Source organism: Polypterus senegalus, chromosome 15 (genome assembly GCF_016835505.1).
Source record: "Polypterus senegalus isolate Bchr_013 chromosome 15, ASM1683550v1, whole genome shotgun sequence".
Taxonomy (NCBI): domain Eukaryota; kingdom Metazoa; phylum Chordata; class Cladistia; order Polypteriformes; family Polypteridae; genus Polypterus; species Polypterus senegalus.
Window position 1 is genome coordinate 95,077,583 of NC_053168.1, and position 24,145 is coordinate 95,101,727.

The 24,145-nt window shown below is 39.8% G+C and overlaps 1 protein-coding gene across 2 annotated transcripts; it reads right to left on the reverse strand.

Moving 5' to 3' along the window:
- Window positions 1-370: 370 nt before the first annotated feature.
- On the reverse strand, window positions 371-23,722 carry LOC120515977 (dendritic cell-specific transmembrane protein). 2 transcript variants are annotated; one of them, XM_039737381.1, is made up of 4 exons: window positions 23,685-23,722; window positions 7,137-8,195; window positions 2,849-2,909; window positions 743-802 (listed from the first exon to the last, which is right to left on the reverse strand). In XM_039737381.1, the coding sequence occupies exons 2-3, from the start codon at window positions 8,172-8,174 to the stop codon at window positions 2,853-2,855; spliced, it is 1,095 nt and encodes a 364-aa protein (XP_039593315.1). In that variant the 5' UTR covers window positions 8,175-8,195; window positions 23,685-23,722; the 3' UTR covers window positions 743-802; window positions 2,849-2,852. The 2 variants fall into 2 exon arrangements, with proteins under 2 accessions (XP_039593314.1, XP_039593315.1); XM_039737380.1 differs by lacking the exon at window positions 2,849-2,909 and having other exon boundaries at window positions 371-802.
- Window positions 23,723-24,145: the final 423 nt, after the last annotated feature.

Below are 24,145 nucleotides of genomic sequence, written 5' to 3' on the forward strand. Positions count from 1 at the left end.
AAGGAAAGGGAAGTGTACCCGGGGCTGCTTGAACTATAAGCAACAACAGTAACCGGCCGTCACATAGCGTCAACGGTCGTCATCGCCGGCCAGTTCATAGCGGCAGCGGTTGCCGGCAGTCACATAGAGGCAGCGGTGGACGTCGCCGGCCGGCACATGGCGACAGCAGTTGCCAGCCGCTTCAGACAGCAGCAGCGGTAGCCATCGCCGGCCACCTCATAGCGGAAACAGAGATTCTTAAGAAAGCAAAGTGTCAGACCTTGTTCAGCTGGCTGCTTAGTCCGGTGGTTGTTCAATACACCAGCGCACTTGGTATTGCATTAGCTCTTTGGTGGAACCATTCTTGTGGTTCTGGTTTTTCAATGAATCCATTGTCTTCAGTAAATTCTTTGGTTCAGTTCCTAGGCACAGAAACATAACTTGCGCCATTATTCATTATTTTCCAAGTGCACAACAAAAATGTTTCTCAGTTTATTTGCACAGTAAAGACTTTATATTCTGAGAATTTATATGTGTTTTCTCTGTTCTTGATGATTTTTTGATGGAGACACTCAATACGTTGTTCTTCTATCTCTGGGAAGAAATAAGAAACAACTAATACTTTTAGCTCTAATAATTTACAGGAAAGCAGTCCCAGCATTATTAAAAATATACAAAGGATAGACAATGGAGCCAAAGAGTTATAAATGAACATCGTTGGTTTTGGGACACATGTTTCTTCAAACAGTGCCATTGAGAAGGAGAAATTCTTTATACCAGAGTTGGAATCAACAGAAAATGCTCCAAATATGAGTGATTCTTCCTAAAGAAAGGTAAAAAAAAGGGATGAAATTATTATCAATAATTTCATTATAAACTCTTGCATTTTGTTTAAAACAGGGTGCAGAATTATTACCATAATGACAGCAGATCCATACTTAGACAAGTAACAATGACCATATAATAAAAAAAACAGTAAACATTTTTCTCTCCATTCAAGCGTATTTCTCACAAGAATATTGCTTAATGAGAAAAAAGTAAAAAAAAAAAACAGAGTAATAATCAGCAATGACACCTTGAGGATATTATAATTTTTGAAAGGATAATATAAACTTTATTTAATCATTCGACTCATGGTGCCAGATAAGGCAGTGGAAAAATAATTAATCGATGCAGTTTATTTAACTTGTAATAAATAACATTATTTGTTAAAAATGTTTTCAAATGAGCTCCCCCATTAACAATACATTTCAATGTATTATTCTAAACAATTTGCAAACAGTTCAGCTTGAAATCTTTAATGCAACCAACTGTAACAGTTTTCTACCAGCTTACAGCTTGTTTTGCCTTTTTTGATATTTTGTGGTGCTCTCAATGGCCCAATATACACATCCTTCACAGTATCAATAAATTGAAACTTACCAAATCACTTTAAAACAATATTATAAGAAGTTCACCTTTGCCATATTATAAAATCTTCTTTGTAGAGCTGTTAAAAATTATGATTCAATGCATGTCATAATGCCAAACATGGAATGAAGCACTGATCAGTTTTCCATGGCAACTGAAGCTGCATTTAGCATACAACAATGCCACTGCACTATACATATATATACTCTTATCTCACTCAATTCATTTACCCCCAAAACACCCCAAAAATCATCATATTTTTTTAAACGCACACTTTATTTTAATTTTGACATTTCAAGCTAGAACTGCACTTCCCTCACCTCACCAGCTTATCTGTATAATACCCTCCTCGCTTTCTCATTTGTGTATTTAGTTTTCAGACTTTTCAGTTTGGTTCCTTCGCAGGTTGAGTGAGAATTGTGGTCACTGGGAATATTTTAGAAATATAATATTTTGTATCAACTGCATGGTTTATAGACTATGTCTTAGTGTATACTACCACCATAAATAAGATAATAAAGGTTAATTTATTACTGACCACAGAATTCATGCATGAACAAACTCAGCTACATAATTGTACTACGCAATCAACAAATCAATATAACAATGTTATACTGTTTTCAGGACAGTGCAAGGACAGTAAACAACTGCAAAAAAAAACCCAAAAAACTGAAAGATGGATGTTACAAAAAAAATCACAGTTACTATTCTAGCAGGCTAAATACCAAAGTTTCTGTTTAAACCGGAAAACTAAGTACAATATGCCAACCCAAAGAATAGTCGAAAAAACAGTGAACCTTCTGAAACATTGATGAAATTACTTCTTATGCCACAAGAATGTTTTGAATATGTCCAGACTCTTGGACAACTAGTATGTGCCTGATGCTGACCTTTACTTTGTCACAAAGGTGATGTTAAAAATTGTGACTCTCTCCTGTCTCAGGCTCGCAACAAGAAAACAATGTTGCGCAAAATACAGTCAGAATGATGGCTCCCACAAAAACCTAAGACGGCTGTACATCCAGATGTGAATTTTTTTGTTTTGATACATTTCAAAAATAGAAAAATAACAAATTTGAATTCTTCTGTATTTTAAATGCCACCACAGAAGAAGAAAACCAAGTGCATCAATTCATAAATTCCAGATAATATTTTTTAAAAGGTACAAAATAACATTCTTTTCACATCAGGACTCTGTGCTTCTTTGTACTGAGGCAGCTTACTGCTGGCCTTTATTCCACAAAGTGGAGGGAGAATGTGTAAGGCTTTCAGATTTACACCTGTCAGACAGTCCTTCTTAGTGGTGTGTGAAAATCAAGATGCCGATCAACCCAATTCCTATAATGTTTTGTAATGTAATGTTTTGTGCCTAATGCATTCTTGATATTGATTTGCCTTCTTTTATCTGTATTACTGTGGCTACCTTTAAGGGAAATAAATTGTACTTGAATTTTCATACCTTTTCACTGACTTGCACTGCATAGCACTGACTGAGTAAATGTTGAACTGGGGTAACAAATCTGCAAATAAAGAAAAAAAGTCCCTAATTTGATGTCAAAAATAAGGGACTGTAGACTTTACACCTTACTGCTAAACTGCAAACTTCAGCTTACACATGTGCAAACACACACTAAGGAGTACACCAAGATCATTGCAGGCCCAATAGAGTTAGCCCCTTCAGCCAGAAAAAAGCTTGCAACACATGGCATAAAGACAATTTCTCTAGCTACAAAAATCAATTGTTTAACTAGACAAAAAATTAGATTTGTGCATATGATGGAAAACTGCAAAAAAAAAAAATAAAAATGACAAGTAACTAACATCTGGTGCTGCTGTGCTCTACTGGCCCATAATGTAAAAACACCACTCGTCATCAATGTTAATTCTCCCAGATACTGCTTCTTTGGTTAATAATTAATCTTTTAGTAATTATTATTTTTCTTGTTTATGATAATTATACTGTAGATGTCAAAGTTAGTACTTCTGCCTCACTGCTACAGGAACCTGGCTTCAATAACAAGCTCAGTCAGTCCTGGTGTGTAGTTTACACATTTACATTCTGTCCACATCAATATTCTCTGCTACTACAGCTTTCTGTCACATCCCAAGGACGTGGTCAATTAATATTTCAGATTTGACCATTTTGAACCCATGGGGAAGTGTGAGTACATTAGACTACCACAGAGATGCAAGAGGGTTGTTTCTTGCCTTTTGCTTGATGCTATCAGGACAGGCCCCAGGCTTTGTGTAATTCTGTTTTTGAAATATGGAGTGTAGAAATTTGGTTTATGGACAGTTATCTTTATAGACATTGATATGGCATTTTAGAGTATTAGCCGTGCCCCGTGGCTCCACCCATGTGAAAAAGGACAGTGAGGTGGGCCCTGCCCAGCTCCCCAATCCTAATATCACACATCCCTCTCCCCTCAGCCCACAGCCTCTGTCTCAGATTAGCATGAATATATTGCTCCTGCAAGTGAACTATGATTCTTAGCATGACGAGAGAAGTTGCAAAATAAATTGGAATGTTCAAGCAAATTATAGAGAAAAACACAATCTAAATCCATTAAGTAGTTATCTTGTTCGCTAGCTAAGTGAAGGTAAGGAACACACCGCAAGGTTAGCACGTGACTGGGGAAGGCCCTGCTCCCCTCCCCTCGGCCCGCTACGTATCTCTCGGATTCTCGCAAATAAATGTGTACCACAAGCAAATTATGATACATAGTGCAATGAGAGAAGTCACAAAATCAGAATGTTCAAGCAAATTATAGAAAAACACCCAAACCGTTAAGTAGTTCTCTCGTGAAAAGTGGACAGACATATAGACAGACTATAGTTGGGTAGACCACAGTATGTGAGACTCAAGGTCTGTGCTCATGATATGGATGTGAGCAACACTGGAGCACCACTGGAGTCATGTCTCCTTTTCTTTTCACTCTATATACCTATAGAGTATACAGTATATATAGCACCAGGTCATATCACTTACAGAAATTTCCAGATGATTGTACATTTATGGGGTGTATTGAAAAGGGTTGTGAGAAAGTATATAGGGGTCAGGAGGAGAACTTTGTTTCTTGGTACAAGAAGAATTGTCTGCATCATAATATCAGCAAAACCAAGGAACCGGTTATAGCTTTCACCATATCAAAGAGCCTCTAAGTTCAGTCAGTATTCAAAGAGTGGATGTAGAGGTGGTTCACTCCTACAAGTACTTGAGGGAACACAGAGTAACTATATTAAAAAGGGCAGAACAGGCACTTCTTCTTTAGGAGACTGTGTTTTTTAAATGTGAGAAGCGGCATCCTTCACACCTTCTACAACTCTGTGATGGACACTGCAATTTTTTACACTGTAGTGTGCTGGTAACATCAATTCAGGAGAGGACCACCAAATTAAGAAACAAATTAAAAGAGCAAGTTCCGTTATGGGACACACTCTGGGCCCCCTGGACATTGTAGCAAAGTAGAGAAATAAAACAAACACCATTATGAACAATGCTGCATATCTTCTCTCTGACACACTAAAACTGAGTACTTTCAACCAACAAATTATTCAGAAGTTTGTCAGGAAATGCTACTGGGGCATCTTCGTACCAACAGCAATATCTCTGTGTAATGCTTCAGTGAGACTATGACTGCCAAGTCAGAAGTTTTTATTTCTCTCTTTTTAAAATTTTCTTTCTTTTTAGACAATTTGCGGTGTGTTCAGACCATAGTGTGTGTATATAAGAGCAGCTCAAAAAATTAAAGGAACACTTTGAAAACACATCAGATCTCAATAGGGAAAATAATCATGTTGGATATCTATACTGATATACAATACAATACAATACAATTTATTTTTGTATATCCCAAAATCACACAAGGCGTGCTGCAATGGGCTTTAACAGGCTCTGCCTCTTGACACTCTAAGAAGACAAGGAAAACCTCCCAAAAACAACCCAGTAGGGAAAAAAATATATGGATATGGACTGGGTAATGTGTTAGGAATGAAAAGATGCCACATCATTTGATGGAAATGAAAATTATCAAACTGCAGAGGGCTGAATTTAAAGACACCCTGAAAATCAAAGGGAAAAATGATGTTGCAGGCTAGTTCGTTTTGCCGAAATTTCATTGCAGCAACTCAAAATCTTACTCAGTAGTTTGTAGACCCCCAAATGCTTGTAAACATGCCTAACAACATCGGGGCATGCTCCTAATGGAACAATAGATGGTGTCCTGGGGAAATCTCCTCCCAGATCTGGACCACAGGGCATCACTGAGCTCCTGGACAGTCTGGGGTGCAACCTGGCGGATAGCCAGAAACATGATGTCCCAGAGGTGTTCTATTTAGGTCAGGTGAGTGTGGGAGCCAGTCAAAGGTATCCATTCCTTCATCCCCCAAGAACTGCCTGAATACTCTCGTCACATGAGGCCAGGCATTGTCGTGCACTCGGAGGAACCCAGGACCCATTGCACCAGCATAGGGTCTGACAATGGGTCCAAAGAATTCATCCTGATACCTAATGGCAGTCAAGGTGCCTAACCTGTAGAGGTCTGTGTGTCCCTCCATGGATATGCCTCCCCAGACCATCACCCACCAACAAACCGGTCATGGTAAACAATACCATTTGAGAACAGCATAATGTTCTCTATGGCTTCTCCAGACCCTTTCACATCTGTCACATGTGCTCAGAGTGAACCTGCTCTCATCTATGAAATGCACAGGGTGCCAGTGGTGGACCTACCAATCCTGGTATTCTATGGCAAATGCCAATCAAGCTCCATGGTGCCAGGCAGTGAGGACGTTGGGCCCTCAGGTCACCCTCATTAAGTCTGTTTCTGATTGTTTTGTCAGAGACATTCACACCAGTGGACTGATGGAGGTCATTTTGTAGGACTCTGGCAGTGCTCATCCTATTCCTCCTTGCACAAAGGAGCAGATACCGATCCTGCTGATGGGTTAAGGACCTTCTACACTGCCTGTCTCCTGGAATCTCCTCCATGCTCATGAGACTGTGCTGAGCGACACAGGAAACATTCTGTCAATGCACTTATTGATGTGCCATCTTGGAGAAGTTGGACTACCTGTGCAACCTCAGTAAGGTCCAGGTATCGCCTCATGCTACCAGTAGTGACACTGACCATAGCCAAATGCAAAATTAGTGAAAAAACAGTCAGAAAAGATGAGGAGGGAAAAATGTCAAAAACCTCCATCTGTTAAGCCATTCCTGTTTTGGGGGTCGTCTCATTGTTGCCTCTCTAGTGCACCTGATGTTAATTTTACTAACACTAAAGCAGCTGAAACTGAATAACAACCCCCTCTGCTACTTAAGTGACCAGATTAATATCCCATAAGTTTCACTGACTGGATGCTATACTCTGATTAAAAAGTGTTCCTTTAATTTTTTTGAACAGTATATATATTTACTTATCTATGTATTTACTGTATTTATTATTGAAAGATCTTCTCTAAAAAGGCCGATTATTTCCTGGGTACAAATAAGGTTCTAATTTTCTTAATCATTGACTTGTCTTTCTTTTGTTAATCTATGGGAATTAATATCTATGAAACTCTGTTTATGCTTTACAGATTTGTTTGTTTTCCTGACAATTCATGTTTTTTCCTCCTGTTGCTTGAAATCTGTTGTTGGTTTATTGGTTTTTTTTTGTTTGCTGGTGTATCTACTGCACAAGATTACAACATAAATACAACTTTTAAACCAGCTTAAGATATTCTAGTATAGACCTAAAAATACTTACTTTTACTGGAGACCACAAAGGAACATCAACTGGTGAAAAAGTCCGAAAATAGACATTTGTCCTTAGAATGAGCCAGTAGAGAAAATAATCAACCCCCATAAGGGAAAGCCAGGTGGTTATGTCTATGAATACAGGAATAAAAAACTTTTTCATTGTTTTCACACTTTTGATTGAAAGGCTGGAAAAGTTAATCGTAATATAGGTTTTTTTCTCTTTTTCTGTAAGTGGAAGAACATGGGGCTTTCCAGCTGCCTTTACCTTCTCATCAAAGTCCATGAACCGTTTTGTGATATATATATTCTCAAACTCTTTGTTGTTTAAATATTTTCTCAAGTACATTGTTAAATGAATTAGAACTAAAAGGCTGCTCAAGGCAAAAAACATTTTTTGGGAAATGTTGGCAATGTTGGATATCATTTCTAAAACAAATAATGCATTCTGGGCAAATATTTTTAGCCTGTCCTTTGATGCATCAAATTTTTCTGTCCAGGAATTTGAAGAAATTGTCACTTTCCCTTTCATATCAACATTAACAACCATTATTCCAATTTCCACAGATGCTTTCCATGCCTGGAATATCCATTTGATTAGCCCCTCATATTTAGCAATAAGAGAAACATTTATAAAATTCTTCTGTACTTCTAAATTGCACATCAATGTATCTGCAAGAGCTTTAAGGTTATTTAGTATATTTGTTACAGTCCAGAAAATTACCACTGCATTCCCAAATTTTAGGTAGATATCCTTGCTCTTATGTATACCAAAGAAAAGAAAAAAAAGCACACTGATGCATCTTGCTGTTTTTGATGAAAACAGTATTCCAGATAGAATAACTGCAACAGCTGAGGGAACAACCAAGGAGACGATAATGCTGTACTTCAAGACCACAAACAGAGCAAAGAAAAGGAGGGTACTCAAAGTCAAGCTATAAAAGAAACAAATGGTTAATAAACAAGCAGTATTCACATTTCCATGTTTGCTGTCTGAAATGTACAGATCTGTAAGATGTGCCAATGTTTTAAGCACTTTTCCATTCATGATTCTTGATTTTTTCAGATTCTGGAAGAAAGAAAACAATTTCTTGTTAAATACTATATCCATTCATATTGAAAATTACAACAGGACAACTTAAAAATAATTTAAAGCTACAAAGTTGTAAAGAAGGTAAATAAATGGCAACATATTTTTGATCACACTAAGAATTTTTGTAGGTTAAAAATGCAATAGTTAATATTATTTATATGAAAGTAATTTAGTAAAATAAAATTCAGATTCAGATCTGAGGGTGCTCTTATTTTGTTTTGTCATTTGGCATCTAGATAAGCTGTTTGATTAGTGATTTGAATGTATTCTTGCAAAAAGAGATTTCATCTAAGCATTTTAGTAGATGTTAAACACTGTGTGCTGCTCTTGAACATAAAAGCTTAATAATATGCACCATGAGTGACACAATACTCCACATTTCGTCTGTCTCCTTTGTCTACTACAAGTTGAAAGGTTTGTTCACACTTTGTTAACATGGCTGATTAAGCTTGCTTTGAGTCTTTCTTTTTTGTCTATGCAAGCAGTTCATTTTGCAGTTGGTTGGTGCCCTGCCCAGGGTTGGTTCCTGCCTTGCGCCCTATGTTGGCTGGGATTGGCTCCAGCAGATCCCCGTGACCCTGTGTTTGGATTCAATGGGTTGGAAAATGGATGGATGGAAGCAGTTCATTTTAGTGGTTATGGTTGCCTGTACTCTAATTCTAAAAACATTCTATTTAAAATACTGTTAATCTTTAAACCTATGAAGTATCTTGGTATGGTGTTCCAATATATACAACATATTTACTAAACAAAATAGTATTTTTTATAATAAAATGCCCCATATTTCATATGAAGATGTAGTATTGATTTCATTAATAAAACTGACTTTGAATCTTCTTGGAAAAAATATATTTTGATATCCCTAGAACACGTCTTATTTAAACATTGTTTAATATATATTTTGATATCCCTAGAACACGTCTTAAACATTGTTTTAAGATGTACAGTATGTTTGTGGTAAAAATGTTAAGGACAATATAAATGCACAATTAAAAGACCAATTCTTATTAACTCTCAACTATTCAGCTTCACAGTTTAAAAGCTGAAAGTTTTTAAAGGTGATACCAACAATTACCAAAACACTGGTCAGAAGTTCACAAAAGTTGGTACACATATTTAAGACTTTAAAAGACTTTTGAGCTTTCTGCTTTAAAATTCAAAATGTTCTAATACACAGTTCTACTGCATCTTCCATGTATTCTGGTAATTTCACACTGTGCTCTGTATTCATTTTGTAAATATGGACAAAGACGTGCTGGTCACATCAGATTTTATGAATTTGTTTTTCTGTCTGACACTTTCACTTTTAGAAAAACGACATAATGTTTATTGTCAGCAGCAGCTGACAGCATTTCACTAAGGGAACTGTAGAGAAGACACAGAAGAAGAATGGGTAATTTTGGAGGAGGAAGATAATAGCACCCATGGAATCTCAACATTAATCTTTTTGTATTGTATATGTAAGTTGTATAACACTGGCAAAGATTGACCTACAGGTGTTCAATTAACACCTAACTGTGCAAATAATTGACTCATTGGTAAGCTCTTTTCTGTTTATATTTCAGTTTGGAAGTGACCGCTTTTTACACATACAGTAAGTTATTTTCAGTAATCAATAGGTTGAAAAAACACTAAATCACCAAAGCACAAAACACATGCCAGAAATTAAAGTCAAAAATACAGGCAAAAGTCCTAACTATTCTAAGCAGATTTTGAGGCTAGTTAATTATGAAGGTTTTTGTCACTGTTGATAGCATGCCACAATCTTACATATTGCTGGGTTGATGACATTATGTGCCACAACAAGAGTCATTTAACACCATCAGCGGCGCCTGTTCCTAGACATTCCATGTCAGATTTCTCAATGCTGTCACACTGTTTGGACTTTACAAAGCTGGGTGGCTCAAAAAGTTCAGACAATGTCATCCTTTTCATTGAGGGAAGGGGTACATTTATTGTACATTTATTATTATTATTTTTATTATTGAGTTAAATCCTTTGAGTTTAGAGTGTTCAGCTTTTCCCAAAAAGATCCTGCGTGGAGCTTATGGCAGGCTATCAAATTTAACCAACAGTTCTAGGACTCTTTTGAAATGGCCTTCCTAGATGCTTTTTTCCCCATTGAGCACAAAGGTGAGGTAGAAAAGAACGTTCAAGAATCCAGATGGATCTGAAATCTCTATTCTGAAATTTACATTACATCTGACCCTGACATAAACCCAATTAACCTTCCCTGTTCTTTCATGTATTATCTACTTGAGTTGTGGAGGTGAATCCTAAGAAAACCAGCTTTATTTGTGACTACCCCATTCTGACTAAGTTCAGAAGCCTGCAGTATTTACTGGAGATGGTGGGCCGTATCACAAATTTATTCTTCATTTTACAGGCACTGCAGCACCATTACATCATTTGACTAGGAGGGATATGCCCTGGTAGTGGATGTCATAGTGTCACAGTACAGAGTTACTCCGATTCTGAAGGTGGTGGATTTATTTTACCCTATGTTCTGGATAATATGCTGGCCACTACAATACAGTTTGTATTCATGACCACCTGTGTGTTGATACTATGATACTCCTTGCAATTCACATATAAATGCTCATACAGTCTCAGGCAATGATGAATATGTGCGGTCAATCAATCACATCAACAACTCCAGGAAAACCAGTGTTTTGCATAAATACAACTTGCTTTAACATTACCTCACATGGAATAGAGGGGAAACATACTGATTTATATATTACTTCATGTGTTGCGAGGGCATTCAGTGCTTGGGTCAAAATTTGAGGAGCAGTTGGTTGTGACATATGTACATCATCAATATTCTAAAGCCACAATTACACTGTTGCCAAAAAACATAATGCTAACAGCACTTTAAGTTCAGCTAACAGTGCAAAGCATCTTAATGAAGCAATCACATGACACAAGATTTGTTAAGAATATTATTCCATCTCTGTCAAATCTGTTTCCAAAACAGTCCACCTCTCCTGGAATGTGCCTGATGATCTCTATGTGAATGCCAAGTTTCTGCTTACCAACTCTCATTAATTTTGAAGTTTTCTGTTTGGGAAAATTGATAAAATGCTGTTAATCCTGCTCCTAATAGTAGGACCAAATTTGTGTCCCGGAATGTGCCTGATGATTTCTGTATGAATGCCATTTTCTGCTTTCCAACTCTCATTAATTCACTAATACTCTTTTAAATGAATTCAAAATATTTAGACTAAATATGACACTGATATTTGCAATCAGTTTTTCAGTTCCAGTACAGTCACATACCTGGTGCACTGTCCCACTGTTATTCACATATTGTTACTATCTGTTGTACTGTTTAACCTGCAATCTTAAATCTCCTACTTTTTTTCTTTCTACTTACTTCTCTCAATGTGAATACCACCATCTGCACTGTAATGAATTAAATATTTCTTTAATTGCTTCTGGAGCAAACATTCAAATGTACACTTTGCTTTCACTTTATTTCTAGTGCAAAATCTTCCAAGCCTGATTGTGACCTAACTGAATTATGCATATTGTTTTTCTGTCAACTCTTCCAGGTGGTTTGTCATGTGGTGGGAGCAGCTGAGGCAATGCGCCATCAGCGCATGCTCCCAACCTTCTTTTCCTTTTCTTCTTCCTAATGGTTGTATGCTTTCATGCATGCTTACCTCTGTTGTTTAAATTACAAAACAATTAGAGTAAATTACTTAAGTTACTTTCTCATTGTCTGTGACTTCTTCTGCATCAAGAACTTGTTGTTTAGCAATTACAAGCGGCCAAGGTCATTCGCAATCACCTGGGGTATCATGCATAACGGCGTGCATAGAATTCACACTATAACATGGTGTAAGCACAAAAGCAGAAATGTTTGTACACACAAAAAAATCAGATGCATAAATCTGTGCGTTCACCAACTTCCACATTCTTCCGCTACATAAATCCCGGTCAGCGTAAAAAGTAACACACCTGCTGTCCCGCCCCAACTCCTCCCAGAATTATGTCTCTTTGAATATGCAAATCGATATAAATAGCCCTTAAGCTTAGCCTTCTGTGAAAAAACAATGGCAAAAGCACGGGGGAAAATAGAAGAATTTCAGCGAATACCAGGTGGAGGCAAGGAAAAACGTACTATTTGTTGGTTTAAAAAGTGATATAAACAACAAAAGGAAGTTGATTGAGTGACATAGAGTGTCGAAGAAACTCGAAAGCTCAAATTCACAAAGTTGCTCAGTGCCCGAAATAAAAAAGAAGCTGTCAGATATCAAAGTCGCTGTGAAAATGTGTCTCGTAGCCCACCGTCTGAGTGCCATATGAAAGCTTATAAGGGTACAGAGAAAAAAAAGATAGGCACACAGTGGGAAAAAAAGCACGAAATGTCAATTTTAATCTCGAAATTTCCACTTTAATAACGTAGTTTATTTTGTCATTAAAGTAGAACATCCATCCATCCATCTTCTAACCCGCTGAATCCGAATACAGGGTCACGGGGGTCTGCTGGAGCCAATCCCAGCCAACACAGGGCACAAGGCAGGAACCAACCCTGGGCAGGGTGCCAACCCACCGCAGTAAAGTAGAACATCAGAAACTTTATCATAAAACCGTTTAATTTACTCTTTTCTCAAATCCCATCGTAACTAAAGTAGCACGTTAAATGCTTTGCTTTGTATTTGATCTTCTATGTGTTGTATGTGTGTGAATCACTACGTGCTTCCGGGCTTTCTCTTCCTCCGACAGGACACAGAATCCATTATATTTGTAATATTCCAACTCTCTGAATAATTAAAATACTGAGATGTACTGTATACGTGATATCATTTTCATGATTATAGGAGTGAAAGCATGTTATTAAATATGGGAACACTGTGGCATAGTGATTGTTCCTACCTCATGCAAGATGCTTCCTTTGCCGTGTGCGACCTTCGAGTTTTATCTGTATAATATAATAAACATATTTTGTTGTATTTCATCTTGAAAATGATATCGTCATCATATATAAATATGCGCTTTATAAAATGGCTCAGGTTGTGTAATATTATAACCGTATTGCAAGTTTACAGTGAAGTGACTGTACTAATAAGTACAAACAGTTCTACAAGAAGCACTTGATGGACTTATTGAGTGTGTTTATAGTTCTTGGGATGAAACTGTTTCTGAACCTTGAGGAAAGGCTTTGAAGCGTTTGCCGTATGAGAGCAGTTCAATAGGCAGCATGGCTGAGGCAGCGTGTGCTTGATGCTGTATTCCAGTAATTCTCTTTCCAATCAGCTGCTGAGCTTTGATTCCCCACTCAGATACAGTGATATAAATACTCAGAGTGGTGCAGTGAGAGTAATATGTAATATGTAATATGAAAAAAGATGATCCGCTGTGGCAACCCCTAACGGGAGCAGCTGAAAAAAGAAAAACAAGGTGCAATGAGAGTAACAATATTAATGCAGCTATGGTATTTAGAAGACTTTGGCAATTCTGTGGAACATTATATTGTTACAGGTTAATTACAATCAGATGCCTGACTAATAAACAATATACAGTTAGTTTCAGTGTGTATGATAACGCCACATCAGGGATGTGGATCTAAAAAAGAAAGGGTAACCACACAGGAACAGCAGCACTGCTTTGATGCTGGATGCTGCCAGTTTGCAAAACCGAGCAAAGAACTTGTGTACACCAGGGTTTGAGCTACTGTGAAAATGTGTGTGGCTTTACATCAAGTTTAGGTTTTATACATTGTGACTTGAGCATGGAAACATTTGTACGCAACATTTTTGTGCATATGCAACATTTATACATGTAGTCTACCTCATTCTTTGTATGAAATGTCCTGACACTGACACTATGTGGGAGAAACTGGCCAAATACTCCATCTAATAATGAATTTCATAGGTTTCACATCATGCTAAAATTTATCATATTGCAACATGGTTGGTTTGTGAGGTTCCCTCACTAGGTGATAACAGCGCTATTAATTGTTCTAATCATGTTAGGAAAACCAGCCACTGCTGCAAATTGCCTTTATATATTAGGAAAAACATGTTGTTTTATGTATGCACAGTCACACCAAAACTGAATGATGTGCCGCTCCGGTCGGTTAACTGCTTCCAGCGCAGCAAGCTTGATGGAGGGAAGCTTGGCTGAGATATTCTTGACCTGTCAGTAGTTCCCAGAGAAATAACATCAGGTAGCCAATATAAACTGACAAAAAAAAAAAGTCCTTCAGTACAAATATGCAGAATTGGCCCTTTTAAAAGGGAAATAAAATTCAGTTTAGACATCACTTCTTCAATTTTAAACTTTAATATGTTTGCCATCACACTATAATAATGGCGCTGTGATATTATTTGTGTGAATTATCATTTAGCTGGCTGGTTTGGCTGCATTTCCCTACTTGATCTAGGGTGTTTTCATTTCTCAGTTTCTCTGAAAAGGTTGTTGCGAGTGCCCTCTTCTACGCGGTGGTGTGCTGGGAAGGCAGCATAAAGATAAAGGACGCCTCACGCCTGGACAAACTTGTTAAGAAGTCAGGCTCTATTGTAGGAGTAAAGTTGGACAGTTTAACATCTGTGGCAGAGCGACGGGCATTAAGCAAACTCCTGTCAATCATGAAGAATCCACTGCATTCACTGAACAGTGTCATCTCCAGGCAGAGGAGTAGCTTCAGTGACAGACTTTTGTCACTGTCTTGCTTCACTGACAGACTGAGCAGATCGTTCCTCCCCCACACTGTGCGACTCTTCAATTCCACCCGGGGGAGTAAATGCTAACATTACTCAAAGTTATTGTCTGCTTTTACATGCATTTTTATTTCTATTTAATTAATTTTTTTTTTGTATCAGTATACTGCTGCTGGATTATGTGAATTTCCCCTTGGGATTAATAAAGTATCTATCTATCTATCTATCTATCTATCTATCTATCTATCTATCTATCTATCTATCTATCTATCTATCTATCTATGTTTAAGGATGGTCAGTGTTAAAGTAAATATATGCAAGTACTCCTGTCAAATTGTATAAATCTGACCCCTGGAGTACAGTGGAACCTCAGTTTACGAGTAACTTGGTTTACGAGTGTTTTGCAAGACGAGCAAAAATTTTTTATAAATTTTGACTTGATAAACGAGCGATGTCTTGCAATACGAGTAGTATGGATACACTTTGTCTGCTGAGCGTTATGTGATCACAACTGAGCTGGTGGTTCTTCTCTCTCTCTCATTATCTCGCTCGCTCGCCCAGCGCGTCTCTCTCTTTCTCATCTCACTCCCCCTGCGCGTCTCTCTCTCTCTCTCTCTCATCTCGCTCGCCCAGCGCATCTCCCTCTCTCTCTCATCTCACTCGCCCAGCGCGTCTCTGTCTCTCTCTCTCCTTATCTCGCTTGCTTGCTCGCCCAGTGTGTCTCTCTCTCTTTCTCCTTATCTCGCTCGCCCAGCACATCTCTCTCTCTCTCTCTCCTTATCTATCTCGCTCGCCACCCCAGCGCTCTCTCTCTCTCTCTCTCTCTCTCTCTCTCTGGCAATCGTCTCCTATTCTTCGTCTGAGTCTGTGTCACTCACTCATATAGTCACATCTGTTTACTACAGCATTGTGACTGTGTGTGTGCGCGCTGTGAAGTGCGAATCCCCATCTTGCTCCCTAAAACACGAAGCTGAGTCTCAGTACTTTAACACCAGCTTTATTCAGCTTGAAACAGCAACAGTGCTGTTATTTATTGTACCGGGATCTTTATAATGTTTCTTGTATGACCCATTGACAACAGGCGCTTATAGTATGTCTGCGATCTTTTTGGATGCGCTTATACGGCGAACTGCTACAGCGCTGGGAGACTGCGATTGCTTTGGGATGCTCTTTCGCGTGTTGTCCCGTTGGGTGGAATCCCACATGAGTTTAGAAACTCACACCAGCCATGATTCTTTATAAAGGTAAAGTGCAGGTTAATTTGTATTATGTATTTTACTTTATATTTTGTATTAATCATTTTTATATGAATAGTTTTGGGTTGTGGAACGAATCATCTGAGTTTCCATTATTTCTTATGGGGAAATTCGCTTTGATATACAAGTGCTTTGGATTGCAAGCACGTTTCCGGAACGAATTATGCTCGCAAACCGAGATTCCACTGTATTAATATAAGTCAAAAAACAAGTTGAATTTGTAACCATAAATTCAATTAGATATTTTTCCCAATTCAACAAAACTCTTAAATAATAATTGAAAATTCAAAACCAAGATAATCATTATACTAAGAAGCAAACAGTAGACATTAGCCTTTTATGTCATCATGACAGTGACATCACTTGTCACAAATCAACATATTAAATCCTTAGAAAAATGATGGCAACTGCACCACAAAATGGTGGTTCTCACGAGAACACTGATAACATTGGTAAAAGACAGAAATATTTTTAAACTATTTTAAAAAAACTAAACCAAAACAAGAAAATAACATTACAAAAACTGATTAAACAACCACATAAACCATAATAACTAGTTTCAAGTGTTGGAATATCTCTGCAAAATGTGATAAAAATTTCAAACAACACAAAATCATAACAAAAAACACAAAATGTTAACCAAAACCCACTAGTCAAAAAACAAAGAAAAAAGCCCAAACTGTCTAATATTTCTTTCCTTTGATTAGTCATATGTAAGTTATTTTTATATGTGCTGAAACTTGGGTGCCAGTGTTATCACAACACCATCTAAAGCAGTAACTACAATTAATCATCAAGCAATGTTGTCAGTCATGTAACTGGCAATGAACATTGCCACCAAGAAAATGCAGAAAGGTAGAGCAGGTCCATCTTAAATATATGGGCACACCTGCAGTTTCTGCCATTTCAACAACATCCAGAGACCATAACGGATCAAAAATCAGCTCAGAAGTGTAACACAAGAATGAAAGAGCCACCTGTTACCTAGGCATACTGCATGCCTAGACTCCTAACAAGAACAGCTGCCATTTATCCAGGTCATATTGTCACATTCCCTTGATTTGCTTATGCTTTTGCACATTTAAGACTTTAAACTTTTAAAATCACTTCTCAGCTGTGCATTGAAGTCCTTCTAATAAGTAGTCTAGGATCTAGAGATAGGAGAAGGGAGGCAGTATATGAACCATAAACACAGTCAACCGTAATTTATCTTGACACTGAACACAAGGATGACTTAACAGAACAAGAGTCAAAGATCTGGAATACTCCTATCTACATGGACATTCCTAGGCTGAGGATCACCAGGGTTACCATCAGACCCTTCCACTTTAAAACAGGTATTCAGCCTGAGAACCTGCACGTTGAATTTTTTCAGTTTAAAAAGAAGTTGCAAAGGAAATAACAGCTGTATTGTGAGACCAATGATTCCAATGTGAATCATAGGGCATATGAAAACACAGAGGGTAACCATTAAAAAGAATATTAGGGAGGCTAAAAGACCATAAAAAGATATTTTTTTCAGTATTTTGGTAGTAAAAGAACTGTCAAGGAGGAGGTGAAGTGCATCAGGAATAAAGGAGAAGTAAAAAATACAGACTGTAATATGGCACATAGTCTAAACTTGCATTTTTCTGAGGTCTTCACATGTGAGGAAGTAGATAACCTCCCAGCGCGAAATGGGACTACTAAGAAGGTACTAAGTGAAAAATTGAACAGGGAGAAGAACTGCTTAGATTAAATAGGCTAAAATCAAAGAAATTTCATACATTTTTAGAAAGTCACTAGGCACTGGGGAAATTCTGAAGGACTGGAAAATGGCAAATATCATCCTGTTATATAAAAATCGAGATTGGGCAGGTCCAAGCAACTATAGGCTAGTAAGCTTAATGTGCATCACAGGTAAATTAACGGAAGGAATTGTTAAGGATAGGCTTGAGCAACACATGGAAAGAACAGGAGTTTTACCGAACATTAAGCATGTATTCAGAAGAGGAAGGTCATGCTTTACAAACATGATGTAGGAAACAACAAAGGAACATAATTAAAGTGGAGCATATGATATTATTTATTTTGACTTTCAGAAAACATTTGATAAGGTGCCACATGAGAGATTGGGCATCAAACTGAGAAGTTGAAGCTTAGGGCGTTGTTTGTAGATGGGTGCAAAATTGACTCAAACACAGAAAGCAGAGGGTGATGGTTCAAGGAACCTTATCAGAATTGTCTGATGTTAAGAGTTGTGTTTTACAAGGGTCAGTGCTAGGGTCTGCTGCTGTGTTTAATATACTTAAATGATTTGGATAGGCATATAAGTAACAAGATGGTTAAGTTTGCAGATGATACCAAGGTAGGTGGATTTGCCATCCATCCATCCATCCTCTTCCTCTTATCCGGGGTCGGGTTGCGGGGGCAACAGCTTAAGCAGAGAGGCCCAGACTTCCCTCTTCCCAGTCACTTCTTCCAGCTCTTCCGGGAGAATCCCAAGGCATTCCCAGGCCAGCCGGGAGACATAGTCCCGCCAGCGTATCCTGGGTCTTCCCCGGGGCCTTCTCCCAGTTGGACGTGCCCGAAACACCATACCAGGGAGGCGTCCAGGAGGCATCCTGATCAGATGCCTGAGCCACCTCATCTGACTCCTCTCGATGCGGAGGAGCAGCGGCTCTACTCTGAGCCCCTCCCAGATGACTGAGCTTCTCACCCTATCTTTAAGGGAAAGCCCAGACACCCTGCGGAGGAAACTCATTTCAGCCGCTTGTATTCGCGATCTCGTTCTTTCGGTCACTACCATAGCTCATGAGCATAGGTGAGGGTAGGAACGTAGATCAACTGGTAAATTGAGAGCTTCGCCTTACGGCTCAGCTCTTTTTTCACCACGACAGACCGATGCAAAACCTGCATCACTGCGGATGCCGCACCGATCCGCCTGTCGATCTCAGTCTCCATTCTTCCCTCACTCGTGAACAAGACCCCGAGATACTTGAACTCCTCCGCTTGGGGCAGGATCTCTCCCCCCAACCCTGAGAGGGCACTCCACCCTTTTCTGGCTGAGGACCATGGTCTCGGATTTGGAGGTGCTGATTCTCATCCCAGCCGCTTCACACTCAGCTGCGAACCGATCCAGAGAGAGCTGAAGATCACGGCCTGATGAAGCAAACAGGACAACATCATCTGCAAAAAGCAGTGACCCAATCCTGAGTCCACCAAACCGGACCCCTTCAACACCCTGGCTGCGCCTAGAAATTCTGTCCATAAAAGTTATGAACAGAATCGGTGACAAAGGGCAGCCCTGGAGGAGTCCAACTCTCACTGGAAACGGGCTCGACTTACTGCTGGCAATGCGGACCAAGCTCTGACACCAGTTGTACAGGGACCAAACAGCCCCATACTCCCGGCACCCCCCACAGGGTTCCCCGATGGACATGTTCGAATGCCTTTTCCAAGTCCACAAAACACATATAGACTGGTTGGGCAAACTCCCATGCACCCTCTAGGATTCTGCTAAGGGTGTAGAGCTGTTCCACTGTTCGCGACCAGGACTAAAACCACACTGTTCCTCCTGAATCCAGGTTGACTATCCGACGGACCCTCCTCTCCAGAACCCCCGAATAGACTTTTCCAGGGAGGCTGAGGAGTGTGATCCCTCTATAGTTGGAACACACCCTCCGGTCCCCTTTTTAAAGAGGGGGACCACCACCCCGGTCTGCCAATCCAGAGGCACTGTCCCGATGTCCATGCGATGTTGCAGAGACGTGTCAACCAAGACAGTCCTACAACATCCAGAGCCTTAAGGAACTCCGGGTGTATCTCATCCACCCCCGGGGCCCTGCCACCAAGGAGTTTTTTGACCACCTCGGTGACTTCAGTCCCAGAGATGGGAGAGCCCACCTCAGAGTCCCCAGGCTCTGCTTCCTCATTGGAAGGCATGTTAGTGGGATTGAGGAGGTCTTCGAAGTACTCTCCCCTCTGACCCACAACATCCCGAAGTCGAGGTCAGCAGCGCACCATCCCCACCATATACGGTGTTGACACTGCACTGTTTCCCCCTCCTGAGACGCCGGACGGTGGACCAGAATCTCCTCGGCCGTCCAAAGTCGCTCTCCATGGCCTCCCAAACTCCTCCCATATCCGAGTTTTGCCTCAGCAACCACCGAAGCCGCACCTATCAGCTGCCTCCAGAGACGTACAGGACAAAAAGGTCCTATAGGACTCCTTCTTCAGCTTGATGGCATCCCTCACCGCCGGTGTCCACCAACGGGTTCGGGATTGCCGCCACGACAGGCAACACCACCTTGCGGCCACAGCTCCGTCAGCCGCCTCAACAATAGAGGCACAAAACATGGCCCATTCGGACTCAATGTCCCCCACCTCCCTCGGAATGTGGTCGAAGTTCTGCCGAGGTGGGAGTTGAAGCTACTTCTGACAGGGGACTCTGCCAGCCATTCCCAGCAGACCCTCACAACACGCTTGGGCCTACCAGGTCTGACCGCATCTTCCCCACCATCGGCCAACTCACCACCAGGTGGTGATCAGTTGACAGCTCCGCCCCTCTCTTCACCCGAGTGTCCAAGACATATGGCCACAAGTCCGATGACACAACCACAAAGTCAATCATCGAACTGAGGCCTAGGGTGTCCTGGTGCCAAGTGCACATATGAACACCCTTATGCTTGAACATGGTGTTCGTTATGGACAATCCATGACGAGCACAGAAGTCCAATAACAAAACACCGCTCGGGTTCAGATCGGGGGGGGCCATTCCTCCCAATCACGCCCTTCCAGGTCTCACTGTCATTGCCCACGTGAGCATTGAAGTCTCCCAGCAGAAACGAGGGAATCCCCAGAAGGTATGCCCTCTAGCACCCCTCCAGAGACTCCAAAAGGGTGGATACTCCAAACTGCTGTTCGGCGCATACGCACAAACAACAGTCAGGACCCTTCCCCCCACCTGAAGGCGGAGGGAGGCCACCCTCTCATCCACCGGGGTAAACCCCAACGCACAGGCTCCAAGTCGGGGGGCAAAAAGTATGCTCACACCTGCTCGGCGCCTCTCACCGGGGGCAACTCCAGAGTGGTAGAGAGTCCAGCCCCTCTCAAGGAGATTGGTTCCAGAGTCCAAGCTGTGCGTCGAGGTGAGTCCAACTACTTTGTATATCTAGCCGGAACCTCTCGACCTCGCGCGATAGCTCAGGCTCCTTCCCCTTCAGAGAAGTGACATTCCACGTCCCAAGAGCCAGTTTCTGTAGCCGAGGATCAGACCGCCAAGGTCCCCACCTTCGGCCACCACCCAACTCACACTGCACCCAACCTCCTTGGCCCCTCCCATAGGTGGTGAGCCCATGGGGAGGAGGACCCACGTTACCTGTTCGGGCTGTGCCTGGCTGAGCCCCATGGGTGCAGGCCCAGCCACCAGGCGCTCGCCATCGAGCCCCACCTCCAGGCCTGGCTCCAGAGGGGGCCCCGGTAACCTGCGTCCGGGCAAGGGAAAACGTTGTCCAAAGTTTTCTTTCGTCATTGGAGGTTTGTTGAACCGCTCTTTGTCTCATCCCTCACCTAGGACCAGTTTGCCTTGGGTGGCCCTACCAGGGACATAAAGCCCCGGAAAACACAGCTCCTAGGATCATTGGGACACGCAAACCTCTCCACCACGATAAGGTGACGGTTCAAGGAGGGTAAAAAGCTGAGCCTTTTCAGGTTAAGCAAAATAAAATTTAGGGGAGACATGATAGAGGTGTTTAACATTATAAACAGAATTATCAATGTGGATTAAGACTATTATTTTAAAATGAGTCCATCCAGAACATAGGAACACAGTTGGAAACTTGTTAAAGGTAAATTTCGCACAAACATTAGGATGTTTTTCTTTAAACAGAGAACATGGAATAAGGTACCAAGTAGTGTACTAGATGCGCCAGGTGTACATGTGAAATGTTAGTAACATATATGTTATTTGACATAAAATTTCAGCACCTACTCACTGAAATGTACACAAAAACACTTCAGTATACAGCAGAGTCATTGTCTAGGCTTACCTATGAGGAAATAAGCTGTAAACAAAATGCTAAAACAGTGCAAGTTTTATATTTGAAATTTATAGAAACATCAAGCCAATTTAATTGCTAAATATAAATAATATTTCCTCTGATTCTTTGAATGGGATTTGATACACTTGTCCTGTGGAGTAAAGAAAATAGCGTAGCTTTAACACCGGTAGCTACACTATTACAAATAACATTTCCAGACTGGTTCTTCAGAGTGATGTCATAGGGGAGCCATTTGCGTTTGCCAAAAGACAAATCCACTTGAAGGTTCCATAACAAACAATAAACAAAATTTAATAGATTTGTGAAATACCAGTGGACCGTGAGTTTAAAAGGATGCTTTTTGCATATATTCAGTAAAAGATTTCATTTTTTTACATATTAAGATTTTTTTCAAAGCACAAAGAACCAACTTCATATGCAAAGAATTGTTCCCAGAATAAAATGTTTCTTTGTCAAGAAATAATTCTATGAGGAACCACAGCACAGTAAAGAACCATATCCATTAAAAAATCATAATTTTCGGGAGTGTACTTTTGATTTTTTTCCCCTTAACCTCAGGTTCATTTACTTGATATAAGAAATCTTTAAAAGGAAATCCTTTTATTCTGGAATGATGCACAGTAAATACTGTAACTAATTTATGCTGTATCAACTATAGTAAATTGCATTGAAAATGGATTCCATCGTGCATATATAGCAAATTAACTGTAACATATGTATAATTTTACCGAAAACCAATGACGCTGCTACTACTTTAAGACAGTACCTATGCATGCCGAAAATATTGTATGTCCCAGCTATGTGAAGTATTTTGAGTATAATAAGAAATCTCAAAATATTCTTACGCCTATTCAGTTTGTTTTAGCATCGATGTCTGTTAAATATAAACCAAAAGGTAAATTTATTAATTTATCACAATACCACTTTATTGAAATAAAACACATTACTCGAATGTCATACGGAATTTGTATCCAGTGTACAAAAATACTGCAATAAAGTGCTGATGAACAGCATGCAGTATTGTCTGCCTCACAGGTGTGGCGTAAGGTTTCAACAAAGTATTTTAAAAAGTAAAGCACAACAAGAATGCATATTATTAATCTTTCTGTCCCACAGCAAATTGTATAGGGTGGTCCAGATGTAATTTTGCAATTTTCATTATGCTATAACTTTATAAGTTTATTACATAGAAAATCACCCGAAAAATCCCGGACCATCGAGAAGTGTGCGAACTGACGACATGAAGAATCGTCTTCGCGCCGAACTGGAATCGAACCCACATAAATCGAAGTCATCCAGACGATCTAGATCTGCATAATTAGATCTGGACCACTCTGTATTTAATTATATTCTTCTTTTATAAACACAAGTTGCTATTCTCGCGGTTCTAAGAATTAAGAAAAAAATGACTGGCCCCAACAAAGTATTACTCAAGCTTCCTCTGCTTTTACCTCAGTATAAATAATAAATGTATAAGTAACAGAACTAAAACATACTTACTCGAGATCACAAGACTGAAACAACTCGAAACAATTTCCTTAAGCGTTTGTTCCTTTTTTTCCGTCCTCAGTCTCTAGTCTTTGTAATGGGAGTGGCGTGGGGTTTGTTTTAAACTTGGATTGGATATACATACACATAAAGATTCACCGCTATAAAACATCGGACAAATCGCTATAAAACAAATCGCAGTACACATTTGGTACAGCGGATTATTTTCAACAAAACAGCTTGATGTTGTTAACGTTTTTTTAATAATTTGAATTTATACAGTGAAACACTGCCAGCCTTAATGATATTAAAAAAGAAAAAAAAAAGACTATAATATCAGATGCGCGGTGGTTATCAGCTTAAACAGTTAGTAGGGTTAAGCAGAAGGGGTAGTACTAGGATGTAGTACCGTGTTAGCCATTATGAATGTAGTTACAAGTCAAGTAAAATGACACCTTTTATTGGATAATTTA

Excerpts from the sequence above, each read along its gene's own strand:
- LOC120515977 (XM_039737380.1), bottom strand. The coding sequence starts at position 8,174 with ATGAATGGAAAAGTGCTTAAAACATTGGCACATCTTACAGATCTGTAC. Across the intron at positions 803-7,136 it reads CTTTGTGGTCTCCAGTAAAA|GAAGAATCACTCATATTTGG; the intron begins GTAAGTATTTTT and ends ACCTTTCTTTAG.